General features: G+C 46.2%; 1 protein-coding gene across 1 annotated transcript in view; it reads left to right on the top strand.

Annotated features, from left to right (window-relative positions):
* The window catches only part of ME1 (malic enzyme 1), a 359,661-nt gene that overhangs the window by 289,098 nt on the left and 53,426 nt on the right, over positions 1 to 17,137 (top strand). Inside the window, exon 9 of the mRNA XM_045009647.1 lies at positions 6,349 to 6,462. Within this exon, the coding sequence (XP_044865582.1) occupies positions 6,349 to 6,462 (114 nt within the window). The remainder of the gene's footprint in view (positions 1 to 6,348; positions 6,463 to 17,137) is intronic.

Genomic DNA, 17,137 nt, shown 5'->3' with positions numbered 1-17,137 from the left:
CGGATTTCTTCCCCTTAGTGGTTTTCCCCTTGGATGAAACCCATAGTCTGGATCAACTACTCCTATGTCTGATTAGGAGTAGCGGGGCTAGGGGGGAACCCGGGCCCGCCCTCTACTCCGGGTTCCAGCCCAGGGCCCTGTGAATTGCAGCACTCTCTATAGTGCTATGTGTAACCGCTGCTTGACCGCTACAGCTCCCTGGGCTACTTCCCCATAGCCTCCTTCAAACACCTTCTTTATCCTCACCACCGGATCCTCCTGGTGTCTGCGGCTGCTTGATTGTATTGTGTTTTCCTCAATCCTCCAGTAGTACCCCCTCTCAGTTCTTAGTTCCTTGTGTCTCTTGCTCCCAGCTCCTCATGCGCACTTCTTCTCCTCTGGCTCCTCCTCCCTAGACTGGAGTGAGCTCCCCTTTTTATACCAGGTGTCTTGATTAGCCTGTCCTGATTGGCTGCAGGTGCTCCAATCAATGTAGCTCTCTCCGGTGCCTTCTAGAAAGTTCTTAATTGGCCCCAGGTGCCTTGATTAGCCTGTTCTGATTGATTGGAGCACCTGCAGCCAATGTAGCTCTCTCCGGTGCCTTCTAGAAAGTTCTTAATTGGCCCCAGGTGCCTTGATTAGCCTGGAGCAACTGCCATTTTGGTTCCCATGGTACTAGGGATTTGCTTAGCCTGGAGCTAACATACCTGCTCCTCAGTACTTTCCTGTAGCCATCCGGGCTTGCTCCATCACATATCCCCCCCCTCTGCTCAACACCATAGGGTTGGGCAACTTGGGACGCCAGGCTGTATGCTCGTGAAAGACCATCAGCGTTGCCAAGGTGGCATCCAGCCCTATGCCGTATGCAGAACTGGAATGGTTGGAGGGATAAGAACCACCTGGTGACCCTTGCATTCTTTTCCTTATTTCTCTGCATCCACTGGAGGGGTGCGTGGTCCGTCACAAGAGTAAATTGCCGGCCCAAGAGGTAATAACGCAGCGTCTCCATGGCCCATTTGACAGCGAGGCATTCTCTCTCGACTACTGCATACTTCTGTTCTCGTGGGAGCAGCTTTCTGCTTAGGTAGAGAATCGGGTGTTCTTCATCTCCAATCATTTGTGACAGAACTGCCCCCAACCCCACCTCAGAAGCATCTGTCTGTAAAATAAATTCCTTGGTAAAGTCTGGGGCTATGAGTATGGGGTCATTACAGAGGGCCATCCGAAGGTCTACAAACGCCCCCTCTGCAGCGTCGGTCCACTTTACCATGTCTGGACCTCGAGCCTTCACCAGGTCCGTTAGAGGACTTGCCCTGCTGGCGAAGTGGGGAATAAACCGACGGTAGTAGCCTACTACGCCTAGGAATGCACAGACCTGCTTCTTTCGGGTTGGCCGGGGCCAGTTTTGAATCGCTTCTAGTTTATTAGTTTGGGGCTTCACTATACCCCTTCCTACAATATATCCCAGGTACCTAGCCTCTGCTAGTCCTATGGCGCACTTAGCAGGATTAGCGGTGAGGCCAGCCCGCCTTAAGGTGCGTAGCACTGCCTCAACCTTCTCCAAGTGGGTTCCCCAGTCTGGCGTATGGATGATGACATCATCTAGGTATGCAGCTGCATAACTAGTATGGGGGCGCAGCAGCTTATCCATGAGGCACTGGAATGTGGCTGGGGCCCCATGTAACCCAAAAGGGAGAACAGTGTACTGGAATAGCCCGTCTGGGGTGGAGAATGCTGTCTTTTCTTTAGCTTCTTTGGTCAGGGGAATCTGCCAATACCCTTTTGTCAGATCCAGTGTAGTCAAGAAACGGGCACTACCCAGTCGGTCAACCAGTTCATCGATGCGTGGTATGGGGTATGCATGAAACTGAGATACTTCATTCAGTCGGCGAAAGTCATTACAGAATCTTGTGGTACCATCAGGTTTGGGCACTAGAACAATTGGACTGCACCACTGACTGTAGGATTCTTCAATAACGCCTAATTCTAACATTTTCTTTACTTCAGCCTTGATTTCTTCTCTTTTGGCTGCTGGGATTCTGTAGGGTCTCAGTGTTATTTTGGCTCCAGGGATCGTGCGGATATGGTGATAGGTCTCAGTTGTCCGCCCCGGTTTTGTAGAGAAAACATCTCGGTTACGATTAATCATATCGGTTGCCTCGATCTTTTGGATTGGCGTCAAGTCGGGTGATATCTTTACTTGCTCATGTACGTTATCCTCCTGGGGAAGAGTCTCCCAGGTGACTAAGCATGCCTCTCGATCATGCCAAGGTTTTAGAAGATTGATGTGGTAAATTTGCTCCGGTTTTCTGCGGCCTGGCTGCCGTACCTTATAGTTTACCTCTCCCACGGCTTCAATTACTTCATAGGGTCCCTGCCACTGGGCCAACAGCTTGCTTTCTGCTGTGGGCACAAGGACCATTACTCGATCCCCCGGTTGGAACTGTCGAAGCTTTGCTTGGCGGTTATAATGGGTCCGTTGGGTCTCCTGTGCTTTTTCCAAGTGTTCTCGTACAATGGGTGTAACCTGGGCTATCCGATCCCTCATCTGTAGTACATGCTCAACTATGTTCCTTCCAGGATTTGGCTCCTCTTCCCAGGCTTCTCTGGCTATATCCAATATGCCTCGGGGGTGGCGCCCATATAGTAGTTCGAATGGAGAGAAGCCTGTGGAGGCTTGTGGAACTTCCCGGATGACAAACATGAGGTAAGGCAATAGGGTATCCCAGTCTTTCCCATCCCGGCTCACCACTTTCCTGATCATGGCCTTGAGGGTCCTATTGAACCTTTCCACAAGGCCGTCTGTTTGTGGGTGGTATACAGAGGTCCATAGGGCTTGTACATGGAGCAATGAACAGAGATCTTTCATCAATTTAGACATGAAAGGTGTCCCTTGATCAGTCAGCATCTCCTTGGGAATCCCAACCCGGGAAAAGATCTGTACTAACTCCTTAGCTATTGTCTTGGAAGCTGTGTTGCGTAGGGGGACAGCTTCCGGGTATCGGGTTGCATAGTCTAGTACAACCAGCACATGTTGGTGGCCCCGAGCTGTCTTCTCTAGGGGCCCAATCAGATCCATGGCTATGCGTTCAAATGGTACCTCTATTATTGGAAGAGGTATCAAAGGGGCCCGTAAGTGTGGGCGAGGGCTATGTAGCTGACACTCTGGACAAGAGGTGCAGTATCGCCTGACATCTTCATGTATTCCTGGCCAGAAGAACCTCCGCAGGATCCTGGCCTGGGTTTTCTCTACCCCTAACTGTCCTCCAAACAAGTGACTGTGAGCGAGGCTCAATATGGCTTTTTGATGTTTTCGGGGCACCAGAAGTTGATGTATCTCCTGCTCCTGCATTTGCACCACACGGTACAGGAGCTCTTTCTTCACTATAAAGTAGGGTCCTGGACCTCGGACCTTCCCCTCCACTGGTATCCCATCTATCTCAGCCACCTCTTTCCTGACGTTATCATATCTGGGGTCCTCTGCCTGGTCCCGTCCGAACATCTCTCTCCCAGGACTAACCTGCCTGAGCTCCCAGGGGCCGGCTTCTGCTTCTTCTAATGGCCTGTCACCCTCATGGCGGGGGCCAGCCTCCGGCTCACCTTCCGTGTTGGTAGTTTCACTGTTGGCTGCTCGTGCCCGTCTGCCTACTAGCGCAGTCTTCTGGCCTTGGGTCAGGATCTGGGTTCCCAAAGCCTTCGCGGCCTTCCTTTCTTTTTTTGTCTTCCGGGCCTTTTGGGGGGCTGAGAATAGATCCTGAGAAAACTCAGAAAACATTGGGGGTTGACATTCCCCCAGTGATGAGTCGCTGTCAACAGGGTCTCCACTTCCCTGCAGCCTCTCAGGGGGAAGTAAATTATCAAACCCTGGATAGTCTCTCGCAATAACTACAGGATATGGGAGTTTAGGTACAACGCCCACTGTCACCTCAATGGGGTTCCCCTGAACCTCTATCTCCACTGGGATGGTGGGGTATTGGCTCATGGCCCCATGCACACATGTCACTGCTACACGTTTGGCTTGCAGCAGCTGGCTACTTTTTACCAGCTTACCCGATATAAGGGTGATAGCACTTCCTGAGTCCACCAGTGCTGTAGTCTCTGTTCCATTTATCCTCACTGGCCTGGTATAGTTATGTGGGGCTAACGCAACGCCCGCCAGGTGGATAAGGGAGCATGGGACCTCCCAATCCCCCAAATTGCATTGCATAGGCTCTTCGGTGCTGGGACATTGTGCTGCTATGTGTCCCCACTCCCCACATGCATAACATCTATAACTATTTCTAGTCAGTCTCCCATCCTGTGGGCTAGGGGTTTTAGTCACAGGGTTCCCTCCACTCAGGCCAATCCCTTCCTTCTGGAGTCTCTGTTGGTTTTCAGCCCCCCTCTTCCTCCACCTAGGACTCCCCAGGGGTTTGGCTGTCCCTCCTTCCAGGGTTGGGGTTGGGTGTTTGCTATGGAAGGGGCTTTCCTTGCGTAGTTGGGTCAATTCCCTGGCTGTCATGCGTCTTTCTACCAGCGTAATCATCTCATCATAGGTGCACGGATCGTTCTGGCCTACCCATTTGCGGAGATCTAGTGGCAGTGCCCTCGTGTACCGGTCAATGACCAGAACCTCTAGTATCTCTTCCGGACTCCGGGATTCTGTTTGCAACCACTTTTGTGCGAGATGGACGAGGTCATATAATTGGGATCGTGGGGTTTTGTCTTCCCGGTACCGCCACTCATGATACTGCTGGGCCCGTACTGCGGATGTTACCCCAGATCTGGCCAAGATCTCTGCCTTCAGCTGGGAGTAGTCTGCTGCAGCTTCTTCAGGCAGATCATGGTAGGCCTTCTGGGCCTCCCCACACAGGAATGGGGCAAGGATGTTAGCCCACTGATCTCGAGGCCAGGCCTCCCGTAGAGCTGTCCTCTCAAAGGCCAGAAGGTATGCCTCTACATCATCTTCCCTTGTCATTTTCTGCAGCCAATGGTTAGCCCGTATGAGCCGTGTCCCATCATGCCCACGGTTCAGCTCTGTAAGGGTCTTTACCTGGCTTACCAGTTCTTGCAACATAGCTCGGTCTTGAACAGCTTGGTCCATCAACAGGCGATTAGTTTCTTGCTGCAGCCACACTGCTTCTTGCTGGGCAGCTGCCTGGACACGGGTAGCCTCCTGCTGGGCCGCCGTGGCTTGTATCAGTGCCCGTACTACATCATCCATTTGGTAACAAATTGTAAACCCCCTTCCCTTTTTTTTTTTTTTTTAAAATCACCCTCCTTCTTCCTTGTGTCTCTTGCTCCCAGCTCCTCATGCGCACTTCTTCTCCTCTGGCTCCTCCTCCCTAGACTAGAGTGAGCTCCCCTTTTTATACCAGGTGCCTTGATTAGCCTGTCCTGATTGGCTGCAGGTGCTCCAATCAATGTAGCTCTCTCCGGTGCCTTCTAGAAAGTTCTTAATTGGCCCCAGGTGCCTTGATTAGCCTGTTCTGATTGGCTGCAGGTGCTCCAATCAATGTAGCTCTCTCCGGTGCCTTCTAGAAAGTTCTTAATTGGCCCCAGGTGCCTTGATTAGCCTGGAGCAACTGCCATTTTGGTTCCCATGGTACTAGGGATTTGCTTAGCCTGGAGCTAACATACCTGCTCCTCAGTACTTTCCTGTAGCCATCCGGCCTTGCTCCATCACACCAGATAATCATGTAAGGTTAGTGAATTCTTCTTCAATAATTAATGTGTTTGTGCCTGAATACTACCTAAGCAGAACTGAAACATCTTCTAATCTGAGCTGAATACCTAATGAAGTCTGAATATCTCAAACCCTACTTGAGTTACAGTCTGTACCACATTGTACGTACCACATAAGTAATCTGCTTTTCCCTGGCTTTCTCCATTGTCTAGATAATACATGTGTGGGGTTGCCGTGCTCAGAGACCATATTCACTTCAGTACCACCCCTGAACACCACTCTATACAAATATATTGGGCTGGTTTTAAAAAATTCAATAAACTTATTTTTATTCAAACCAAACTTTATTGGTGGTAGTAGAGTAGTCACATGGGGCTCTGATTCTCTATCATATTTTATTGTCTAATGTAAAACAGCAGATTCCATTAATTATGTGAGGAGGAGAGGAAGCGTAAACATAATAAAATTCATCCATGAATCTGACTATCTTTGTTTTTTATATGATGTCTATCACCACCATATCTAGCATTGTAAAAGATACATTTTCTGGTGTTTTTAATTTATGAAAATATCATTGTACAGCTTTAATTGTTACTGAAATTAACAGTTTTAAAGTAATAGAAAAAATAGTATCATATGTTATTGCATTCTCTTTCTTTTCCAGTTTCATATATTAATTTTCTTTTCCCCTTTCTCCTTTTAAGGCTGCCCTTGGGATAGCAAATTTGATTATTATGGCTATGCAAAAAGAAGGAACATCTGAACATGAGGCCATCAAAAAGATATGGATGGTTGACTCAAAAGGATTAATAGTTAAGGTAATACAACATTTTTCATTGCTATAAGTGCAGTGCTAAAATTATGCTCATCATTCGGCATCAGCCAGATGCAGAAACAGCTTTTTGGATATGCTGAAGCTATTAACTATCTTTTCTAATACCTACATACTTAACATTTCTAGGTATAGGTCTGTCACATTCTGATCAGTTCGGAGGTGCAATCCAGACCAGTAAGGGATGTGTTACTGTCTGCCCTGTAACCCAAGGTGTTTCATAGTGCTTTTCTTCTGTAGCTCCCAACCTGGGCCACGCACAAGCAGCCTACCAGCATGCAGGTCACACCCTAAGTGCGTGTGTGCTAGACAGCCCAGGTTCAGCGGCTCTGACACTAGCAGCGTTTCTACAGCTCCATAGCTCTATGCTGGCTTCCACCAGCCTTGGCTACTACTAGCAGAGTGACCCCCAACACATTCCCAGTCCTGAATTTTCCCCAAACTGTGCCTTCTGCAATATCCAACCCACTCCTGGACAGTTCAGAGAAATAATATGGTTAATTTGTTCCTCCAAAGACACAAATACAGATCACAGCTTATTAACTTACCTGGGGTGAATACACCCTTCCCTTTAAACACTGCTCTGAGTTGGTTCATAATAAAATAAAACAAACATGTGATCACTTAACCTATGTCCTATTGTTGCTAAGTAAAAGAAATAAAGGGCTACAAGGAAATAAAAGTGAAAACATGCATCTAAAAGTCTAAAACTTAATTTAGCTAGTTACAGGCCTTGTTCTAGATGTGTTACCAGTCATTCTCCTTCCCAGGCATGGCTGACTTTCTCTCTGTCAGGACCTTCCACAAAGGTAGAGGGTGCTGGTTTCCCTTTTCTTCCCTCCTGCATGGGTAGACTGTACAGCCTAATATCCAGGAGTATCTATAATTCCTGATGTAGTGTTAGTACATACAGTTCACAGTGATATTAATTACCAGTGTCATTAGTTTTCAGAAAAGACCTCGTTCTATATACTTTTATAATGCAGTAATATTGTATACAATCAGTTGAATCAGTTGCTTAACACTTGAGGTTCAGCTCCCTGTCTTGATAGACCAGTAAACATTTGATATGGATTCTTCTGAGGTTACCCCTCAAAGTAAAGTTTATTCAAGCTGTGAGGAAGGTGAAATGGAGTTTGGTGGTAAAGGAAGCTTCATGCTCTTTCTTCTCCCACTTGTTAGCTAATAGGTTTATTTACCTAATATGTAAAAATAGATTTTCATTGTCTTTGCCTGATGATTGGGCTGGTCAGAGAATCTAATGTACATTCCTTTGTGTAAGCAGGCCTGTTTACCAACTCCCTCTGACATGCCTGGCTTGAACAGATTTTAATAATCATTCCAGCATATGTCCATTATTCTTAATACCCACCACTTACTTACATCACTGAAGGCTATTAATGATCAGTGAGTTATTAGTTTTCAAATGATACCTCCCAAGGCATATTTTGTACAAAGATTATTACAAGAGTGTGTAGGTTATGAATACAGGGCCGCTTAGTGTCACATTCTGCTCACATTGAGGTCAACGGCAAAATTCCCATGTCATTTCAGTGGGAACAAGATCAGGTGCATAGTTCCTATGTTATCCCTACTGGAGACAATAATTTCTAGCGCTTTTTGTATTAAGTAGATTTTATAACAAGCCATTTAAAATAAAAATAGAAGAGAAATGTTCAACTTGTGGTTTTTTATGTTTCCCATGTAAACATGATTGTGTGTATGTTTTTAAATAACATTAGTTAATATATGTGTGTGTGTGTGTGTATAAATATAAATATATATATATATATATATATATTTGTATGCTTGATGTTAGCATAATAGTCAGGGAGAATTTTTTTAAAGAGGAACAAAAAAGATTAACATTATGAAGAATAATATTTTCCTGATGTGTTGTTGCAGCTATATCAGACTTTTGCATGGACTTAGCTATGTTGCATCAAATAGATTTTATGCACAGGCATAAAGCTTATGTCACAGATGCTGTGGTCTGTAATGCTATCAACAGTGGTCAGAAACTTGAAGTTGCTGAGAGACTTCATGAGTCATTCTTACCTCATTTCGTCCACATGCCAAACTAAAGAAACATAAACATTCCATATGCCAAACTAAAAAAACCTATGTGTTTTAAATGGTGGTTATGTATTTAATAGCTTGTGAGTTACTTAAAATAAAGGAAAGGTGAGAGCTCAATTAACCTCACTTTTTCACCTTTTTCATATTGTTGGCATTCCAAACTTTCATGATGATTTTTCTTGGAGGAAAAAAAGTTCAATTCACAAATATAACAGCTTTGTTCCCCTTTGAATTCCTATACTTGTTTTATAACTTGTTACCCCCACATCAACTGCATCTGTTCTGTCATTAGTTCGTAAAATCAGAGAGACAACGGTGCTGAGTTTTATTAAACTGCACTATAGCAGCACTGTTCACAGCAATGTAGTAAAAATAGTAGAATCATTAAAATTAGAGAGGTAAAAGATGTCACCTAGGCCAATGCCCTACCAATAAGCTGAGAGGTGGGGTGAATGAGTACAGGAAAATTCTTATACCTCATAGACTCAGACTTTAAGGTCAGAAGGGACCATTATGATCATCTAGTCTGACCTCCTGCCCAATGCAGGCCACACAATCTCACCCATCCACTTCCATAACAAACCCCTAACCTATGTCTGAGTTATTGAAGTCCTCAAATTGTGGTTTGAAGACCTCAAGCTGCAGAGAATTCTCCAGCAAGTGACCCATGCCCCACGCTGCAGAGGAAGGCGAAAAACCTCCAGGGCCTCTGCCAATCTGCCCTGGAGGAAAATTCCTTCCCAACCCCAAATATGGCGATCAGTTAAACCCTGAGCGTGTGGGCAAGACTCACCAGCCAGCACGCAGGAAAGAATTCTCTGTAGTAACTCAGATCCCATTCCATCTAACATCCCATCACAGACCACTGGGCACACTGATAATCAAAGATCAATTGCCAAATTAATTGCCAAAATTAGGCTATCCCATCATACCATCCCCTCCATAAATGTATCAAGCTTAGTCTTAAAGCCAGATATGTCTTTTGCACCCACTACTCCCCTTGGAAGGCTGTTCCAGAACTTCACTCCTCTAATGGTTAGAAACCTTCATTTAATTTCAAGTCTAAACTTCCTAGTGTCTAGTTTATATTCATTTGTTCTTGTGTCCACATTGGTACTAAGCTTAAATAATTCCTCTCCCTCCCTAATATTAATCCCTCTGATATATTTATAAAGAGCAATCATATCCACCCTCAACCTTCTTTTGGTTAGGCTAAACATGCCAAGCTCTTTGAGTCTCCTTTCATAAGACAGGTTTTCCATTCCTCAGATCATCCTAGTAGCCCATCTCTGAACCTGTTCCAGTTTGAATTCATCCTTCTTAAACATGAGAGACCAGAACTGCACACAGTATTCCAGATGAGGTCTCACCAGTGCCTTGTATAACGGTACTAACACCTCCTTATCTTTGCTGGAAATACCTCACCTGGTGCATCCTAAAACTGCATTAGCTTTTTTAACGGCCATATCACATTGGCGGCTCATAGTCATCTTGTGATCAACCAATACTCCGAGGTCCTTCTCCTCCTCCGTTACTTCCAACTGATGTGTCCCCAATTTATAAATAAAATTCTTGTTATTAATCCCTAAATGCATGGCCTTGCACTTTTCACTATTAAATTTCATCCTATTACTATTACTCCAGTTTACAAGGTCATCCAGATCTTCCTGTATGATATCCCAGTCCTTCTCTGTATTGGCAATACCTCCCAGCTTTGTGTCATCTGCAAACTTTATTAGCACATTCCCACTTTTTGTGCCAAAGTCAGTAATAAAAAGGTTAAATAAGATTGGCCCCAAAACTGATCCCTGAGGAACTCCACTAGTAACCTCCTTCCAGCCTGACAGTTCACCTTTCAGTATGACCCGTTGTAGTCTCCCCTTTAACCAGTTCCTTATCCACCTTTCAATTTTCATATTGATCCCCATCTTTTCCAATTTAACTAATAATTCCCCATGTGGAACCGTGTCAAACGCCTTACTGAAATTGAGGTAAATTAGATCCACTGCATTTCCTTTGTCTAAAAAATCTGTTACCTTCTCAAAGAAGGAGATCAGGTTGGTTTGGCACGATCTACCTTTTGTAAAACCATGTTTCATTTTGTCCCAATTACTATTGACCTCAATGTCCTTAACTACTTTCTCCTTCAAAATTTTTTCCAAGACCTTACATACTACAGATGTCAAACTAACAGGCCTATAGTTACTCGGATCACCTTTTTTCCCTTTCTTAAAAATAGGAACTATGTTAGCAATTCTCCAGTCGTACGGTACAACCCCTGAGTTTACTGATGGGCTTGCAATTTCATGTGCCAGTTCCTTTAATATTCTTGGATGAAGATTATCTAGGCCCTCCGATTTTGTACCATTAAGCTGTTCGAGTTTGGCTTCTACCTCGGATGTGGTAATATCTACCTCCATATCCTCATTCCCATTTGTCATCCTACCATTATCCCTAAGCTCCTCATTAGCCTTATTAAAGACTGAGGCAAAGTATTTATTTAGATATTGCGCCATGCCTAGATTATCCTTAACCTCCATTCCATCCTCAGTGTTTAGCGGTCCTATTTCTTCTTTCTTTGTTTTCTCCTTATTTATATGGCTATAGAACCTTCTACTATTGGTTTTAATTCCCTTTGCAAGGTCCAACTCTACATGGCTTTTAGCCTTTCTCACTTCATCCCTACATGTTCTGACCTCAATAACGTAGCTTTCCTTGCTAATCCTGCCCATCTTCCACTCCTTGTAGGCTTTCTGCTTTTTCTTAATCACCTCTCTGAGATCTTTGCTCATCCAGCTTGGTCTACAACTCCTGCCTATGATTTTTTTCCCTTTCTTGGGATGCAGGCTTCTGATAATTTCTGCAGCTTTGACTTGAAGTAATTCCAGGCCTCCTCCGCCTTTAGATCCCCAAGTTCTTCAGTCCAATCCACTTCCCTAACTAATTTCCTTAATTCTTTAAAGTTAGCCCTTTTGAAATAAAAAACCCTAGTCCCAGATCTATATTTGTTTATCTTTCCATCTAGTTTGAACTGAATTAGCTCATGGTCACTCCAACCAAGGTTGTTCCCCTACAACCATTTCTTCTATGAGGTCCTCACTACTCACCAAAACCAAACCTAAAATGGCATCCCCTCTTGTTGGTTCTTCAACTACTTGATGAAGAAATCCATCAGCTATCACATCCAGAAAAATCTGAGCCCTATTATTGTTACTAGCACTTGTCCTCCAGTCTATATCTGGGAAGTTAGTCTCCCGTGATCACACAATTCCCATTAGTGTTTACTTCATTAAAAACATTAAAGAGGTCTCTATCCATATCCAAATCAGATCCCGGTGGTCTGTAGCACACCCCAAGCACTATCTCAGGGGAGGTTCTAGTAGCTTTCTTCTCCAGTGTGATTTTTGCCCAGACAGATTCTATCTTATCCATTCCATCACTTCTTATTTTTTACAGTTAACCTCATCATTGACATACAATGCTACTCCACCACCTTTGCCTTTATTTCTGTCTTTCCTAAACAGCACATAGCCTTCAATACCTGTACTCCAGTCATGACTACTATTTCACCATGTTTCTGTTATCCCTATAATATCCGGTTTCACTTCCTGCACCAGTAGCTCTAGTTCCTCCATTTTGTTACCTAGGCTCCTCTCATTAGTGTACAGACATCTTAATTCTTGCCGTTTGACTTCACTGACATTCTTTACCCAGTTAGGCACAGACATTCTACCACCAGTATCACCTATTAGACTGGTATCTACACTCCCCTTCCTCCTTATGGCCATTCTTCTGCCCCCAGCTGTATCATCTCTTACTTTGTTTTCTTCCCTCTCAATGTTAAATTCCGGCGTGGAGATTACCTGGACATCTCCCAACCATCTCCCCCAAATTCCTAGTTTAAAGCTCTCTTAATCAGTTGTGCCAGCCTCCATCCTAGAAGTCTATTTCCCTCCTTACTCAGGTGAAGTCCATCCCGAAAGAACAGTCCTCTGTCCATGAATGCTTCCCAGTGGCCGTACATCCCAAAATCCTCCTTATAGCACCACTGCCTGAGCCATCTGTTGATTGCCATAATCTTGTCACACCTTTGTTGCCCTTCTCTAGGAACAGGCAACATCCCACTGAAGATCACCTGAGCCTCGATTTCCTTAAGCATCTTCCCCAGTCTGGCATAGTCTCCCTTGATACCTGACCCTACCTGTCTACCTTCTCTGATGCAGATTTTTGTCCCAATCCCAGAAATAATGTCATGAAGCGGTAGAGTAATAGTTCCTACTTCCTTTGGATTTCATTCAAGAATTTCAAAGTGTACAAATATTAATGGATGAAGCCTTATCTGTTTCAAGTGGATTACAAAAAATAGAGGGTAGTTTTGTACAGTAGTAAAAATAAGAGTAGTATCTTGTACAGTTTTACTTTATTATCATCTCCATTTTAGAGATTGTGAAACTGATATAGAGAAAGGTTATGTTCTTCAAGCGATGATCGGATCCCTATGTCAATTCCATACATGGGTATGCATATGAACCATGCATCTTAGTCTAGAGAGTTTTAGTAAGCAGTGTACATGGGTCCGCACATGCATAATTGTTCTCCTCAAGCTCCAAACCAGAGTATAAAGGGCAGTGCAGACCGACGCCTCTCCAGTTCTTTCATACACCGAATGGCTTGAGTTGGAGTAATCTGTCTGCTTTAGTCTTTCTCTACTTTGATACCTCTAAATACAAATTATAGTTTTTATTAGTTTAGTGTTTTCATAGCTATCATAGTTAGCTTACTTCTCCCTGCCTCAGTGGTCACAGAGGTGAAGGAAGTCACATACCTGGATCTTTGAACCCCGTGTCCTTTGCACGGGGGTTCATAAGGGCGCTGCTGATAAAATACCTGAGGGTGAGTGGGCCTGAGGGTTTGCTTATGATGTTTCCTCTTCAGAGCTGCAGTGTAAATGCAGAGAGTGAGGGATTGTCCTAGAGCCTTTAAGAGAGTAGATATTAACAGGTCTTTTCATTAAAGAAGTTAGACTCCTCAAAGGGAAGGTCCTTACTGTTATTCTGGATCTCCCTGGGGAACCCTGAACATTGGATCCACAATTCATGCCTCATGACTGCAGCTGTGTCGATGTGCACAAGCCTGCCTTCATCAATGAGGGCTTAGAACTGGGCCCAGTCTTTCTGAGAAAATTTCTCATTAAAGTCTAGAAATTTTGAATAATTCAGGAAATCGTATTTTGCTATAAGCATGTGGTAGTTAGCAACTTTCAATGGGAGACTAGCTTAAAAACTCCTTTAAATAATTTTATACTGGCATCAGAATTAGCTGTGACCCTCAATCATGATTACAGGGCAAACTGCACTTTATATGCCTTTAGTCCCTCTTAAATGCACTTCTTAGGTTTCTAGGTCTCTTGGCATTGACCCCCCTGTTCCCTTACCATATTAATGTGATAGAACCAGCTGGGTTTTACACCTTTGTGAGTCTTTCATTCTGGGAACGAGTGAGATGATTGAAGTGACTCAAAAACAGCAACTTAGGAAAAAAATTGGAGCTAGGGTTAGGGTTCCTATGGGTAGGGCTTCCCGCCCTAGGGTTAGGGTTCTTAAGGGTCGGGCAGTTGGAGCTAGGGTTAGGGTTCCTAAGGGTAGGGCACTTGAAGCTAGGGTTAGGGTTCCTATGGGTAGGACACTTGGAGCTAGGGTTAGCGTTCCTATTGCTAGGGCTTCCCGCCCCACGGTTAGGGTTCCTATGGGTAGGACACTTGGAGCTAGGGTTAGGGTTCCTATGGGTAGGACACTTGGAACTAGGGTTAGCGTTCCTATTGCTAGGGCTTCCCGCCCCACGGTTAGGGTTCCTATGGGTAGGGCACTTGGAGCTACGGTTAGAGTTCCTATGGGTAGGGCTTCCCGACCTAGGGTAAGGGATCCTAAGGGTAGGGCTTCCAGCCCTAGGGTTAGGGTTCCTATGGGTAGGGCACTTGGAGCTAGGGTTAGGGTTCCTATGGTTAGGGCAGTAGAAGCTAGGGTTAAGTCTCCTATGGGTAGGGTACTTGGAGCTAGGGTTAGGGTTCCTATGGGTAGGGCTTCCCGCCCCAGGGTTAGGGTTCCTATGGGTAGGGCTTCCCTACCTAGGGTTAGGGTTCTTATGGGTAGGGCACTTGGAGCTAGGGTTAGGGTTCCTATGGGTAGGGCACTAGGAGCTAGGGTTAGGGTTCCTACGGGTAGGGATTCCCACCCTATGGTTAGGGTTCCTATGGGTAGGACACTTGGAGCTGGGGTTAGCATTCCTATTGCTAGGGCTTCCCGCCCTAGGGTTAGGGTTCCTATGGGTAGGGCTTCCCTACCTAGGGTTAGGGTTCCTATGGGTAGGGCACTTGGAGCTAGGGTTAGCGTTCCTATTGGTAGGGCTTCCCGCTCTAGGGTTAGGGTTCCGGTGGATAGGGCACCTGGAGCTAGGGTTAGGGTTCCCATGGGTAGGGAACTTGAAGCTAGGGTTAGGGTTCCTATGGGTAGGGTACTTGGAGCTAGGGTTAGGGTTCCTATGGGTAGGGCTTCCCGCCCTAGGGTTAGGGTTCCTATGGGTAGGGCTTCCCTACCTAGGGTTAGGGTTCCTTGGGTAGGGCATTTGGAGCTAGGGTTAGGGTTTCTATGGGTAGGGCTTCCCGACCTAGGGTTAGGGTTCCAGTGGGTATGGCTCTTCGATCTAGGGTTTGGGTTCCTATGGGAAGGGCACTTGGTGCTAGGGTTAGGGTTACTATGGGTAGGGCTTCCCGCCCTCGGGTTAGAGTTCCTATGGGTAGAGCACTTGGTGCTAGGGTTACGGTTCTTATTGGTATGTCACTTGGAGTTAGGGTTAGAGTTCCTAGGGGTAGGGCTTCCTGCCCTAGGGTAAGGTTCATATGGGTAGGGCTTCCCGCCCTAGGGTTAGGGTTCCTATGGATATGGCATTTGGAACTAGCGTTAGGGTTCCTATGGGTAGGGCTTCCCGCCCTAGGGTTAGGGTTCCTATGGGTAGGACACTTGGAGCTAGGGTTACGGTTCCTATGGGTAGGGCACTAGGAGCTAGGGTTAGCATTCCTATTGGTAGGGCTTCCCGCCCCACGGTTAGGGTTCCTATGGGTAGGGCACTTGGAGCTCGGGTTAGGGTTCCTATGGGTAGGGCACTTGGACCTAGGGTTAGGGTTCCTATTAGTAGGGCTACCCGACCTAGATTTAGGTTTCCTATGGATCTAGGGTTAGGGTTCATATGGGTAGGGCACTTGGAGCTAGGGTTAGGGTTCGTATGGGTAGGGCACTCGGAACTAGGGTATGGGTACAGCTTGCTGCCCTAGGGTTAGGGTTCCAATGGGTACGGCTTGCTGCCCTATGGGTTAGGGTTCCTATGCATAGGGCTTCCCTCCCTAGGGTTGGGCTCCTATGGGTAGGGCTTCTTGCCCTAGAGTAGGGTTCCTATGTGTAGGGCTTCCCACCCTAGGGTTAGGGTGCCTATGGGTAGGGTACTTGGCGCTAGGGTTAGGGTTCCTATGGGTAGGGCTTCCCGACCTAGGGTTAGGGTTCCTATGGGTATGGCACTTGGAGCTAGGGTTAGGGTTCCTATGGGTAGGGCTTCCCGCCCTCGGGTTAGGGTTCCTATGGGTACGGCTTCCCACCCTAGGGTTAGGGTTTCTATGGGTAGGACACTTGGAGCTAGGATTGGGGTTCCTATGAGTAGGGCTTCCCGCCCTAGGGTTAGGGTTCCTATGCATAGCGCACTTGGAGCTAGGTTTAGGGTTCCTATGGGTAGGGCTTCCCACCCTAGGGTTAGGTTTCCTATGGGTAGGGCACTTAATGCTACGGTTAGGGTTCCTATGGGTAGGGCACTTGGAGCTAGGGTTAGGGTTCCTATGGGTAGGGCTTCCCGCCCTAGGGTTAGGGTACCTATGGCTAGGGCACTAGGAGCTATGGTTAGGGTTCCTATCGGTAGGGCTTCCCACCCTAGGATTAGGGTTCCTATGGGTAGGGCTTCCCGCCCTAGGGTTAGAGTTCCTATGGGTAGGGCTCTTGGCGCTAGGGTTAGGGTTCCTATGGGTAGGGCTTCCTGCCCTAGGGTTATGGTTCCTATGGGTAGGTCTTCCCAACCTAGGGTTAGTGTTCCTATGGGTATGGCACTTGGAACTAGGGTTAGGGTTCCTATGAGTAGGGCTTCCCGCCCTAGGGTTATGGTTCCTATGGGTAGGGCACTAGGAGCTAGGGTTAGGGTTCCTATGGGTAGGGATTCCCACCCTAGGGTTAGGGTTCCTATGGGTAGGGCACTTGGAGCTAGGGTTAGCGTTCCTATTGGTAGGGCTTCCTGCCCCATGGTTAGGGTTCCTGTGGATAGGGCAATTGAAGCTCAGGTTATGGTTCCTATGTGTAGGGCACTTGGAGCTAGGGTTAGGGTTCCTATGGATAGTGCACTTGGAGCTAGGGTTAGGGTTCCTATTGGTAAGGCACTTGGAGCTAGGGTTAGGGTTCCTCTTGGTAGGGCTTTCCGCCCTGTGGTTAGTGTTCCTATGGGTATGGCACTTTGAGCTAGGGTTAGGGTTCCTATGGGTAGGGCACTTGGAG

The sequence above is a fragment of the Mauremys mutica genome, chromosome 3 (assembly GCF_020497125.1).
Source record: "Mauremys mutica isolate MM-2020 ecotype Southern chromosome 3, ASM2049712v1, whole genome shotgun sequence".
In the NCBI taxonomy this organism is placed as follows: Eukaryota; Metazoa; Chordata; order Testudines; family Geoemydidae; genus Mauremys; species Mauremys mutica.
The sequence above is the reverse complement of the archived record's forward strand: the minus strand, read 5'-3'. Positions and strand labels throughout refer to the sequence as shown.